This window comes from Gossypium arboreum, chromosome 3, assembly GCF_025698485.1.
Source record: "Gossypium arboreum isolate Shixiya-1 chromosome 3, ASM2569848v2, whole genome shotgun sequence".
NCBI classification, from domain to species: domain Eukaryota; kingdom Viridiplantae; phylum Streptophyta; class Magnoliopsida; order Malvales; family Malvaceae; genus Gossypium; species Gossypium arboreum.
The window spans coordinates 615,496-627,750 of record NC_069072.1 but is presented as its reverse complement, the minus strand read 5'-3'; the positions used below and the strand labels follow the sequence as shown (position 1 = coordinate 627,750).

The 12,255-nt window shown below is 33.3% G+C and overlaps 2 protein-coding genes across 5 annotated transcripts; both read left to right on the top strand.

Moving 5' to 3' along the window:
* The first annotated feature begins 606 nt into the window (after positions 1 to 606).
* LOC108474662 (glycerol-3-phosphate acyltransferase 9-like) lies at positions 607 to 5,230 on the top strand. Its single transcript, XM_017776655.2, has 12 exons — positions 607 to 839; positions 938 to 995; positions 1,223 to 1,341; positions 1,852 to 1,951; positions 2,213 to 2,308; positions 2,481 to 2,577; positions 3,039 to 3,126; positions 3,206 to 3,302; positions 3,394 to 3,479; positions 3,592 to 3,711; positions 3,838 to 3,936; positions 4,499 to 5,230. The coding sequence occupies exons 1-12, from the start codon at positions 715 to 717 to the stop codon at positions 4,545 to 4,547; spliced, it is 1,134 nt and encodes a 377-aa protein (XP_017632144.1). The 5' UTR covers positions 607 to 714; the 3' UTR covers positions 4,548 to 5,230.
* Positions 5,231 to 6,129: 899 nt separating this feature from the next.
* On the top strand, positions 6,130 to 11,350 carry LOC108474445 (protein LAZ1-like). Of its 4 annotated transcripts, none has more exons than XR_001869899.2 (9): positions 6,137 to 6,723; positions 6,802 to 6,858; positions 7,442 to 7,550; positions 7,965 to 8,149; positions 8,240 to 8,328; positions 8,985 to 9,246; positions 9,426 to 9,677; positions 9,879 to 10,382; positions 10,850 to 11,350. XR_001869899.2 is itself a non-coding variant. In XM_053025346.1 (9 exons), exons 2-9 carry the CDS (start codon positions 6,586 to 6,588, stop codon positions 10,248 to 10,250), a joined length of 1,464 nt encoding a protein of 487 aa, XP_052881306.1. In that variant the 5' UTR covers positions 6,137 to 6,412; positions 6,531 to 6,585; the 3' UTR covers positions 10,251 to 10,747. The 4 variants fall into 4 exon arrangements, 3 of the variants coding, with proteins under 3 accessions (XP_017631856.1, XP_052881306.1, XP_017631854.1); XM_053025346.1 differs by lacking the exon at positions 10,850 to 11,350 and having other exon boundaries at positions 6,137 to 6,412; positions 6,531 to 6,723; positions 9,879 to 10,747; XM_017776365.2 differs by lacking the exon at positions 10,850 to 11,350 and having other exon boundaries at positions 9,879 to 10,747.
* The last annotated feature ends 905 nt before the right edge of the window (positions 11,351 to 12,255 follow it).

Below are 12,255 nucleotides of genomic sequence, written 5' to 3'. Positions count from 1 at the left end.
GCAAATGGCTTATACCAGTGGTCTAAGTAGGGTGGCAGCGTGGCGCTATGATGTGTATGGGGCTCTTTGGGTTGGACAATATTGGATAAATTGCATGTATCCTATCGAGAATACTGTCAAACTTGTATACTTGTCAGTCAAAGGGTTGACCTGACAAGGTGCTCCCAAGGAAGGAATAGTCATGAGAAGTTATGGAAATCCAATTTATAGTTGAACTGATTTAATAATTTTTTTATTTTTTAAAATTTGGATTATTTATTTAAATATTATTGAATTTGTAGTTGAACTGGTTAAATTAGTTAAATAAAAATTAATAGTATGATCTATTTTAATTACGAATTTAATTATTAAAATATTAAATATGATACTATAAGATTATCTCATATCATTACTTGAAATTTTATACAATTTTTAAAATTTTAAGTGATGATATGAACTATGAGATTATATTACATCATTAAATTTTATATTTTTAAGTTCAAGGATGAAAATGAATTTAATTGTTAAGTTCAAGTGCTAAAGTGAAGATAAAAGTGAACATAGTTACCAAATTCAGGGGCCAAAAGTTATATTATCCCAAATGTTTGTTTTATCGTTATTATCGAAAAAAAACAGGCGTCGAAAATCAAACAAATCCCAACAGTCAAATTGCAAACACAACAACCAAACCACACTGAACGAAGGAAAAAAAGAAGAGACAGAGAGAAGAACCAAATGAGCAGTGGTAAAGGAGGGGAGCTGATCCCATCAAGCTCCGAATTGGACTTGGATCGACCCAACATTGAAGATTATCTCCCTTCCGGATCCTCCATTCACAAGCCCGTCGGCAAGCTTCGCCTGTAAATTTCACTCCTCCCTTAAGCCATCCTTTTTTTCTTTCTAATTTCTCTTAAAAATCACTTAATTACTTTATTTAGGGTTTTTGATTTGGTTTCAGATGCAATTTACTCGATATTTCTCCTACTTTAACTGAAGCTGCTGGTGCCATTGTTGATGTGAGCTCTTTGTTCCTCAATTTTCATTTTAAAACTTCTGCGTGTTTATAATAATTGACGAAAGCAACTGATTTTTGAATATCAACATGCATGCTATATATATTGTATTTGGGTGGGAGCTACATTTGAAATGTCTACTAACCGTGATGTTTTGATCTTGATCTTTTAAGTATATGCTCAAAAATTTTCATGATTCACTTGATTATAGCTGTGTGATTGATGAGCAGGATTCGTTCACGCGATGTTTTAAGTCGAATCCTCCCGAACCGTGGAACTGGAATGTGTATTTGTTTCCTCTTTGGTGGTGTGGTGTGGTAATCCGATACTTGATTTTATTCCCTGTGAGGTTAGCTATTGAACTTCTCGAAAGTAACATTGAATTGTTTGATGCATGATGGTTAATGTTTGAATGAAAGTTTTACTTTATGTTAGTTTTTGAGGTTAGTTAGGTATTGTATTATGGAACTGAAATGTGTATTTGCTTCCTCTCCGGTGTTGTGTGGTAACCCTTTACTTGATTTTATTCCCTGTGAGGTTAGCCATTGAACTTTTCATAAGTAACATTGCATTTTTTTATGCATGTTGGTTCATCTTTGAATGAAAGTTTACTTTATGTTTGTTTCAAGGTTAATTAGGTAGTGTCTCATAGTTGTGGTGTGGTAATCCGGTACTTGATTTTATTCTCTGTGAGGGTCAGCCATTGAACTTCTCAAAAGTAACATTTCATTTTTTAATGCATGATGTTTCATGTTTGAATGAAGTTTACTTTATGTTCATTTTAGAGGTTAGTTAGGTAGTGTATCATATGTTGAAATACTCATGTTTCTGAGCTTCCATTGTGCTGTTAAATATGCAGGGTTATAGTTTTGACAGTAGGATGGATAATATTTCTGTCATGCTTCATCCCTGTACACCTCCTACTCAAAGGGCACGATAAGTTGCAGAAAAATATGGAGGTGTGAACTTTACGCATTTCTAGTTTGTGCAGCTTTTACGTCTCTGTTGTCTCTTTGTATAAGTGTACGCTTGTGTGTGTGTGGTGGTTTCATATCATTAAATATGAGGAATGAAAAGCTTTAAAATTCTTAAGAGGCCAGTTTTGGCATTTCATTTGGAATTTTCTGTATCCTACTAGCAAGGTTGTGCATTACACCTATTTCTAGTAGATTTACCGCATGCATTGTTTATGCCCCAGATCATTATATTTTCTTTTTCAGAGGGCTTTGGTGGAGTTAATCTGCAGCTTCTTTGTTGCATCCTGGACTGGAGTGATTAATTACCATGGGCCGCGGCCTAGCATGCGGCCCAAGCAGGTTTAGCTGACCCTTCTTTTTGCATTCTGTAGTCTTCCTTGTTCCCTTGTCTGTATATCTAATTTACTTTAATTTTTATTTCGTTTGGGGTTCTGCTCTGTTACTGCAGTACACCTTTAGGATGTGTGCCTTTGGAAATTAAAATGTATCTTTCCTACAATGAATTGAATAGGTGTTTGTGGCCAATCATACATCTATGATCGATTTCATCATATTAGAACAGATGAGTTCATTTGCTGTCATTATGCAGAAGCACCCTGGATGGGTTGGTAAGTAGTAGTGCAAACACTTAAGACGGTGTTTATTGATTTTTAATGTTGCAATTGATTCTTGATCAGCTGATATTTCTATTTCTGTTTCCATGAGCTTCAAGGTTTTATGGCCATTCCATAAACCATTACTCTTATAGTGCTAATCACCCTCTTATTCAGAAATATGTTTAGTACCTAGTTGTTAGTTACATAAAACTGCATGTCCTTGTTTTGTAGTTTAATAGTTTCCATGATGCCTGTTATGGACTAAATTTGGTGATAACTTTAAAGTGAAAAAATTAAAACGGATATGCTTTAAAAGTTACGATGCAGCTTTTTATATTTTCATGAAAGAAAACAATTCCAGGTGCTCTGCTGTTTTTGCTTTCACGAAAATAGATTTTGATGATACTGTTGAAGGATTATATTTTGCATGCAATCAGAATGAAATAATCTATTTGATTTCTTTCTACATTTAGGACTACTGCAGAGCACCATTTTAGAGAGTGTAGGATGTATTTGGTTTAACCGTTCTGAGGCAAAAGATCGGGAAACTGTAACAAAGAAGTAAGTTCAATCAGAATAGGGAAATTATTTATATCAATATATTTTCCATTTCATGATCATGTAAACTTGTTAATTTCAGGTTAAGGGAACACAGTCAAGGTGTTGACAATAATCCTCTTCTCATATTTCCTGAAGGGACCTGTGTAAACAATCAATACAGTGTTATGTTTAAGAAGGTATAGCTGTTAGTATTTGAGGAGAGCTGCTCTCAGTGTTCCCTTCTTACGCTTTCTTCCTCTTTAACTTGGTTTCTCTGATGATGTTTAGGGTGCATTCGAACTTGGTTGCACAATTTGCCCGATTGCAATAAAGTACAATAAAATTTTTGTTGATGCATTTTGGAATAGCCGAAAGTAAGGAATTAATCACCGAGTGTTTACCTGTTCCTATGCATAACTAGCATTAATGCATCGTGTTGCTGTTTGTGATACCTGTGGCATCTTACCAATATTGCATGTCCTGCAGGCAGTCCTTCACAATGCATCTGTTGCAGCTTATGACATCATGGGCCGTTGTTTGTGATGTGTGGTACCTCGAGCCGCAGAATCTAAGACCTGACGAAACACCAATTGAATTTGCAGAGAGGTAACTAAGGATAATGGTTAATACACTTAATTCATCTCTTATTATTAATACACACAAAGTCTGGCCTTCATAAAATTTTCTAGAAAGCAATAGCTTTGATTCAGTCGATATCCTTCTATTATACAGGGTCAGAGACATAATATCCGTTCGAGCAGGTCTTAAGAAGGTTCCATGGGATGGTTATTTGAAGTACTCTCGCCCTAGCCCCAAACATAGAGAGCGAAAGTAAGACAATCCTCTCCGATTCCTTTCCATCTTTCCAGGTTTTGTTAAAATCTGATATATTTAGAACTCCATTGTATCTCACATAGATGACACTAACTAATGTTTAATTTTTCCTATAATGCGTATCACATTTAAGTGCATAGACACATGGACCATCTTAAATGGTAGTTGGAACTATGAGGTCATTCTTGGTAGTTCATGTTACTGTCATTAATGCCACAGATATATCTTTTGATGCATCTGAAATAATGTATCCACATGGCTACAATTAGGTCCCTTGTCCTTGTTAGCCTGCTGCCTACCCTTATTAAGATATTTCTAGTCCTTGACTTACTCAAGAGGCACCCTTTTCCAGTAACTTTTTCACTATATCGTTAACATAGACTACTTTTTCTTTGTACTGAATCGGTTATTAGTTATTAGTTTCCGTGGTATGAGACATCATGTACAATGCTGTTCATTATTTAGTGTTAATGCTTTGAATTGCTGAGCTGGTTTTTGGTTTGGGGTTGGTGTTTAGAACTAAGAATGGTACTCTAAATGGATGATTTTGCACTTGCAGACAACAAAGCTTTGCTGAATCAGTGCTTCGGAGGCTGGAAGAAAAGTGATACCATAAACACACATTTGTTTCGTTTGTTGAGTTGCCATTATCTAGATAATGCTTTAGGCCCAGTCGGCACATCTTGATGTCTCATGCTTTATTTTTGTATCAAATCTTAGAATTAGAATGAGTTGGTAATTTGTCTAGTTGTAGGTTTTTTTGTGAAATAGCATAAGGCTGGTATTGCTGATTGAGTCTTAGTTCGGTTAACATTATTGTTCCAGCAATAACCGGTATTACTAGTTGGTAATTTTGGTCATATGGAATTCTGTTGAGGGGGTCGGCTCTCTTTTAGGAGAAGTTTTTGAAGTGTCGTCCGCTGAGTAATTGATCAAATCCTCAAACAGTAGAGGTATTATGCCTGAGGTGTCTATGTTTAGTTTTAGTCTGCCTCTTGTCTCTCATAATTCGAGAAGGGCCCAAAGCGGTCCATAGAGTTTAGACAGCGCTTAGTCACATTCTAAAGCATTTCCTTGGTGGATTAGCTCTCTCATGACTCCCTTTGAGCTTTTCTCATAGTAGAGAGATAAAATTCAGGATTAAAATTGAGTATAGTCACGCCGGGCAAAATACCTCCACTATTCGATGGTCTGATCGACTGTTCAGCAAACAACACGAGAATAGAACCCTCAACAAGTTCCTTTGAATATTTTAGTAAAAAATTGAGTTTATATCTTTGAGTTCATTTTATATATTTGTTTATTTAGGTTTCTTTGTCACTTTCTGTTTTTTCCTATTAAACTATTCGACATCATTTGAATATATTTGTTTATATAGTAAAAAAATGAATTAAATTAACATTCTCGATTTCAACTTAAATTGTTCTGAATTTGTGTTTGAATGGAGATTTCTTTATTATCAATAAAAACATATATTGGAAGGTATATTAAGACTCTTTCTTGTTTAAATTTTAAATTGATATCTAATTTTTAAGTAATTTAACTGAATTTTAAAAATTTCAGTGTTGTACCATTATTTATTATTATTTTAGTTTGAATGTGATGTGTGGAATATTTTAAGGGTAAATTCCATCCGAGCTCACTAAACTAAACTTTAAAAGTTATAAAATGATCATTGAATTATTTAAAAAATTTTCATTTAACTCATTGAACAAATTTGACATTTTATTTAATTCATTGGATTGGTATGTATATTTTTTTAAAAAGTTCTATTAGTGAGTTCTAAGTAGTGATTCGATAATTAGTACGGTAGATCATTACCCATCAATAAGTGGAAGAACATACTTTATATCCAAGTCGATTTTGACAATCAATGTCAAAAATCGAAGAAGAAAACTATATTAATTTTGATTCATAGATTCATGTCATTCAAAACAGTTTCATAAAAAAAATAAACTATAAAAGAGAAGGCTAAGAAGAGCTTTTGATTAGTGTAAGCAATGCAAAAAAAGAAAATCATACAATAACGATTTTAATAGTAAGTAATTTATATAAAAACTTTCAAATTGTGATGATCATTATGAAGTTAAATGATCAAAATATAAATTTATTAATAGTTCAATAACCTTAGGTAGAATTTACCCTATAAAATTTAGGAGTTATTCGAAATTTATTTTTGGATATTCCAATAACGAAATAATTTTGAATTTCATTTGATGCCTAAAGTTGTCTAGTTTCAGTTTGGTACGGAATCCTAATTTCATTCCCCCCCCCCCCAACAAAAAATCTGCTATGTAGGATGTTTAGATTTACACGCAACTAAAAAAAAAAAATTCCCCTTCCCTTAAAGCCTTTTCTTTCTAAAGGGGGCATTAAAGTAATATCCAATAACTGTTAGACCAAAAAAAAACACAGATCAACGACGGACAGCGTCCGTGTCGGAGCTTCATTTCTCGCTCTGACTGAGTTTTAGGTTTTCAAAATTTTCCATTTCTGGTCAATTTCAAACATTAAAATTTTCAATTAAACAAAAAACTAGGGATGATCTTCTGTTGAATTTGATTTTTTTTTAATTTTTGAAATGGAAACAGAATTATGCTGATTATTTTCAAAGTAAAAAGAAAGTTGTTGTTGTTCTAGTAGCTAATGAAGATTACGGATTATCTATTGAGTTATTCGCCTCCTCTTTGGGCGACTTTTATAGCTGGATTGCTTTTAGTCATTACGCTCACTCTTTCAATATATCTCATCTTCGAGCACCTCGCTTCTTACAAAAATCCGGAGGTTAGTTTTTTTTTATAGGCTTTTTTTAAGCTTGTTTACTGTGATTGACTTCTCTTTCTGTTTTTTTTGGACTTGCAGGAGCAGAAATTTTTAATCGGAGTTATTCTTATGGTTCCTTGCTATTCCATAGAATCAGTGAGTTTTTTTTGTTCTGAATCGGATTTTGACTTGTTTTTTTCTTAGGTTGAAAACTTTTGAATCGTAAAGCTAGATGTTATGTGTAGTTCAGATCTTGTAAAACGTGGTGTTTTCATTAATTTTTAAGTTGTATTTGATGATAATTATGTGTTTTTTTGATACTGTAAGACTGAACAATGCTCGAAAGTCGAAACTGTTGTCTGATGATCATGGAATACAAGTCTGAAATGAAATTTATGATGATTGCTGGAAAAGTTTGCTTCTAAAGGTGCTTGCTATAGGAAATTTCTGAAATCAAAGCATCATGATAGACTTTTTGAAATTTCAAGTACAATGGTTGGCGTTTGAGATCACTATACATGATCAAATAATGGAAAATTATTGTTATGAATCTTGAATGGTGTAGTCTGATACTGTTAACTGGAATTCACATTAAATGTGTAGTAGTTAGTTATGTGTTCATATGAAATATTATTTTTTATTCAGGTTCAGTACTTGTACATGGTATTTTCTTTGCAGCATGTATCTTGTGCAATGGTATGTTATTGTCTGTCTTGCTAACCCAGATTCCTTTTAACAGTTTGTATCACTGGTGAATCCATCAATTAGTGTTGATTGTTCAATACTACGTGATTGCTATGAATCGTTTGCCATGTATTGCTTTGGAAGATACCTTGTTGCTTGCTTAGGTATGTCTGCTTCAACAGCGTTATAGTTCAAATAAAGATTTTTATTTCTTGATTCGCATGTTATTTCATTGAGATTACGGTTACTGTAGTGGCATCTTCTTTGTTGTTTGGTTTGCTTATACCCTTGAATCTGAATTCTGAATGTCCATATATTATTGAAATGTCTCCAGGAGACATTTCAATGCTTTACCTTTTTATCTTCATACGGTTTAAGAATAAATAAATTTGTATGATCAATTGATGACACATAAAAAACTGGACTATTCTGTCAAACTGACTATACATGCTAGTGTTTATGCATTTGACTAGTTTTTTGGGCTTTGACAACCCTTGTTAAATGTTTCATTTTGCGTTTTTCTTCTCTATTCTATAATGGTCATCAATTTTCAAAATCGAGGTACTGTTTATTTTAAGGTGGCGAAGAGAGGACTATTCAATTCATGGAAAGACTAGGGTATGCAAGTTCTTTAACTCCACTATTGGACCTCGATTGTGATAAGGGAACTGTTAAGCACCCTTTTCCTATGAATTATTTCCTAAAACCATGGAAACTTGGTCAATGGTTTTACCAAGTTATCAAGTTCGGCATTGTCCAATATGTAAGTGCTCTTTAACTTTTTGAAATAAATCATCAATTTTGCTTCTGTCATTGGTTCTATTTTAACAAAGTTTATATGCTTTGTTGGCAGATGATAATCAAGTTATTGACTGCACTTTTAGCAGTAATTCTTGAAGCTTTTGGTGTATATTGTGAAGGAGAATTCAAATGGGGATGTGGGTAAGATGATCTATGATTTCACTTGCTAGCGCAAGCAATTGTTTTAAATACTAATTAGTGAAGCAAAATTTGGTCAAATTCTGCTATAAGCCCCTGTACTCTAAATAAGTTGTGGATTTAGTCTTTGTACTTTAATTTGGTCAATTTTAATCTTTGTACTTTTCAAATTGGTCAATTTTAGTCATTGTACTTTTCAAATTCGTTTAGTTTTGACCAAATGGTAGTAGTTAAATCTGATTGGCTGAATTTTGCTATTAGTCCTGTACTATGCCTAAAGTGGTAGATTTAGTCTATTTTCTTCAATTAGATCATTTATTAGTCCCTATATTTTTCAAATTTTAAAATTTCAATCTTTACGCAAACAACCGTCTTGAAATCCGTAACTAACTTTTTTGTGAGTAATATGTGAAAATAGTAAGTTGATATGACATTATATATGTGATAATATGCGTGCCATATTAGATTTTGGCAATTACAGAACCTAATGAATTTAACTGTTATTGTTTGGTTAGGACTGAAATTTTAAAGTTCATAATGTATAGGGACTAAAAGTAACCAAATTATAGTACAAAGACTACACATAGTAGAGGTACTAATGACAGAATTTAATCAACAAAATTTTGTTCTCATTATCTGTCTTTGTTCCTGTTTTTCAGGTATCCTTATATGGCTGTGGTTCTTAATTTTAGTCAATCATGGGCATTGTACTGTTTAATTCAATTTTATACTGTCACAAAGGATGAACTGGCATACATAAAGCCTTTGGCGAAGTTTTTGACATTTAAATCAATCGTGTTCTTAACTTGGTGGCAAGGTGTGGCGATCGCCCTTTTTTCCGCTCTTGGTCTGTTTAGAAGTCCGATTGCCGAAAGCTTGCAGCTTAAGTCAAGTGTCCAAGACTTCATAATTTGTATAGAGGTAGATGTCTTGAATCACCAATGTAGTTCTTCTAGGTAGTACTTTATTCACTATAGTTATGCATCTGTGTATTAATTAAGCTACCGATTTATCTATCGGTATATTCAAAATGCTTGTAAAGTCTACAAGTCTTTTACTGATATGAAAGTTTAACATGTCGTGGTATTCCTTCAGCGCAGATGGCCATTGCTTCTGTTGTTCACATATACGTTTTCCCATCCGAACCTTATAAACTAATGGGAGATCATGTTCCTGGAAGTGTTTCAGTCCTTGGAGACTATGCATCCGTTGATTCCCCTCTGGATCCTGATGAGGTTAGGGACAGTGAAAGACCCACAAAGCTACGCCTGCCTCAGCCTGACATAGAGGCTCGAGGTGGAATGACCATCAAAGAAAGTATGAGGGATGTATTTATTGGTGGTGGTGAATATGTAAGTATTCGGTTTTATGCTAATAGTGCAATTTCGATGCATGTTTGGATATTAGTAACTTACCCGAAAGTTCTCCTGTTATACCCTTGGATGGATAGGATTCATTAAGTATCTCACTATGTTTTTTCATGGGGTTTTTTGATCTTTCGTAACAGCATGTTGATGTTACTAGTGCTGACTCCACTCTTTTTGCTTGTTCAGATTGTAAACGATGTAAAATTTACGGTAAACCAAGCAGTTGAGCCTGTCGAGAAGGGGATCAACAAGTTCAATGAGAAACTACATAAAATCTCTGAAAACATAAAGAAGCATGGCAAAGACAAGAAAAAGGCGAGGGATGATAGTTTCATTACCCCATCTGCACGGAAGGTAATTCGTGGTATAGATGATCCCTTCTTAAATGGTAGTATGAGTGATAGCGCGGTTGCAAGGGGAAAGAAACATCGTGGAAAATCAGGATATACCAAGGAAAAATCAGGACATACAAGCGGGGAAAGCGGAGGAGAAAGCAGTAGCGATCCGAGCCATGGTAGATATCAGATTAGGGGCCATAGATGGGTTACAAAGGATTAAAACTTAGATGTATAAGTAGCTATCCGAACATACGACACACCTGAGAGATTCAGGCAGACATCACCCTTCCATCCATAGCTTGTGGGCTGGCTAGCATGGTTGAAACACTCAAGAGCATTGTTTCTGCACGAGGTGACTGAAAATTTCATTTGAATTTGCTTCTGTCGGTATAATATCTGTCAACCGAGCCGATCATTTATGCAGGTTATTTACGGAAACGGGAGATCTAGTATAATAGATGTCGTGTTATATAATTTTTACTATGGCTTGGCTATCTCATACATGATTGAGACATTTTTGCTCATGTTTTTATGAGTTGATGTCTGAATGTCTTAAAGCCGAGCCAAGCTTTCACTGATGTCTAGAAATCGTTGCCCAGAAAGTTTTGGACTGATGCTGCTACTGTATTCTTGCACTGGATATATATATATATATATACATACGTATAAGCACAACATTTGAAACGTTACTAATTCATATTAGATTTTTTTTATGCATATATTTTCTTGTCTTATTTTCCGTTTAAGATTTTTAGGTCATTTTGTTTTGAATTAATCTCGAGTTTGGATTATTGCGGGTTTAAATTATTTTTGGTTCAGGTAATTGGAACTTTGTGTTCTTTAAATCAAGATATTATCCATGATCAGCGGTGGAAATTACGTCGAGTATGGCAACTTGCAAGACCTCGCACAACATCAGCGGCCCGACAAGTATATGATTTATGGAAAAATCGAAATTTTAATCGGAACAAAGTTCATCGAGCAACTCGCAATGCTGGGGGCGGAAAATGGGATTAAGCAGTTCTACTGCTTCAGCATCCCGTTAATGCAGACCACATACTGGTTTTCAATGAAGATTTGAGCCTTTTAACTATTTAGATGACCACATCCACAAAAAATATGAAGAAATTAGGTTAAATCCAAATCCATTATTTTTAGTGCAGTAGCATACTGGCAACTTGAGCTGGCAAACATTATTTGAGGTCCAACTCTGCTTTTTTCCATTCATTTATTTATTTATATATTATCTCGATTAAGAGCCATTATCATATGCTTTTTGCATGCCGACAATTAATACAGATGCAATCTGATTTAGACTAATGTTACTACTTTGTTTTACTTCGTTGAAAACAAAAAATCAATATTTTAATAATTGAATTTATATATAAATCAGTTAAATCATTAATTTTTATTCAATTAGTTTGAAGTATTAATAATTTAAAAATAATGAAAAATTATAAAATAGATTTATTTGGTTCAATAATCAATTGTCAAAATGGGGTAATGTAACACTTAATCTCTAACTTTGACAAATTTTTTAACTCGAGTTTTGAATTTTTTTATCCATATTAATTTTGAAACTTGATATTTTTTAATTTAATCCATGAAACTATGAGATAATGGTAAATTATCAATTGAAAATTTTTAAAATTTATTCAATTTTACATTTTTATATTTAATATAAAAATTATGACACATTCTTAAAATATTATATCATCGTAGTTTAACATATCCAAGTTTATGGATGAAGTTGAAAAAAAATTACCAAATGTAATGTTTACTCCACGAATAATTCAATCCCACTTTATATCTTCATCATTGATTTTCACTTGTTCCCAAATTAAATTTTCTTCAATAAAAAATCATTATATCATCAACAACCCCTTGAATTTCTGGTTGAAACTCAGCCTACAAAAAGCAATAGATTTTCTTGTACCCTTACCTAAAGACAAAAGCCAAAAATAAAGTGGTCCTAATCTTCCAAAATACAAACAAATACCGCACGTGATCACGCCTAGTAGTGTCAAAAAAGTTAAATTCTGCTACAAGTCCCTGTATTTTATGAAAGTTCTAGATTTAATCTCTATACTTTAATTTAAACAATTTTAGTCCTTATACTTTTTAAAATTTATTCAATCCTCACTAAACAATAACTTCATTAAGTTTTTCTATTTTTGAAATCTGATGCGTCAATCATATTATCATATATGTAATGTCATGTAAGC

What these genes read in the sequence shown, in the direction of transcription:
- LOC108474662 (XM_017776655.2), top strand. Translation starts at nt 715, where the DNA reads ATGAGCAGTGGTAAAGGAGGGGAGCTGATCCCATCAAGCTCCGAATTG. An exon ending in CCCGTCGGCAAGCTTCGCCT is followed by an intron (nt 840 to 937) that starts GTAAATTTCACT and finishes ATTTGGTTTCAG; the next exon opens with ATGCAATTTACTCGATATTT. An exon ending in CTGCTGGTGCCATTGTTGAT is followed by an intron (nt 996 to 1,222) that starts GTGAGCTCTTTG and finishes ATTGATGAGCAG; the next exon opens with GATTCGTTCACGCGATGTTT.
- LOC108474445 (XM_053025346.1), top strand. Translation starts at nt 6,586, where the DNA reads ATGAAGATTACGGATTATCTATTGAGTTATTCGCCTCCTCTTTGGGCG. An exon ending in CTTCTTACAAAAATCCGGAG is followed by an intron (nt 6,724 to 6,801) that starts GTTAGTTTTTTT and finishes TTGGACTTGCAG; the next exon opens with GAGCAGAAATTTTTAATCGG. An exon ending in TTATTGGTGGTGGTGAATAT is followed by an intron (nt 9,678 to 9,878) that starts GTAAGTATTCGG and finishes TTGCTTGTTCAG; the next exon opens with ATTGTAAACGATGTAAAATT.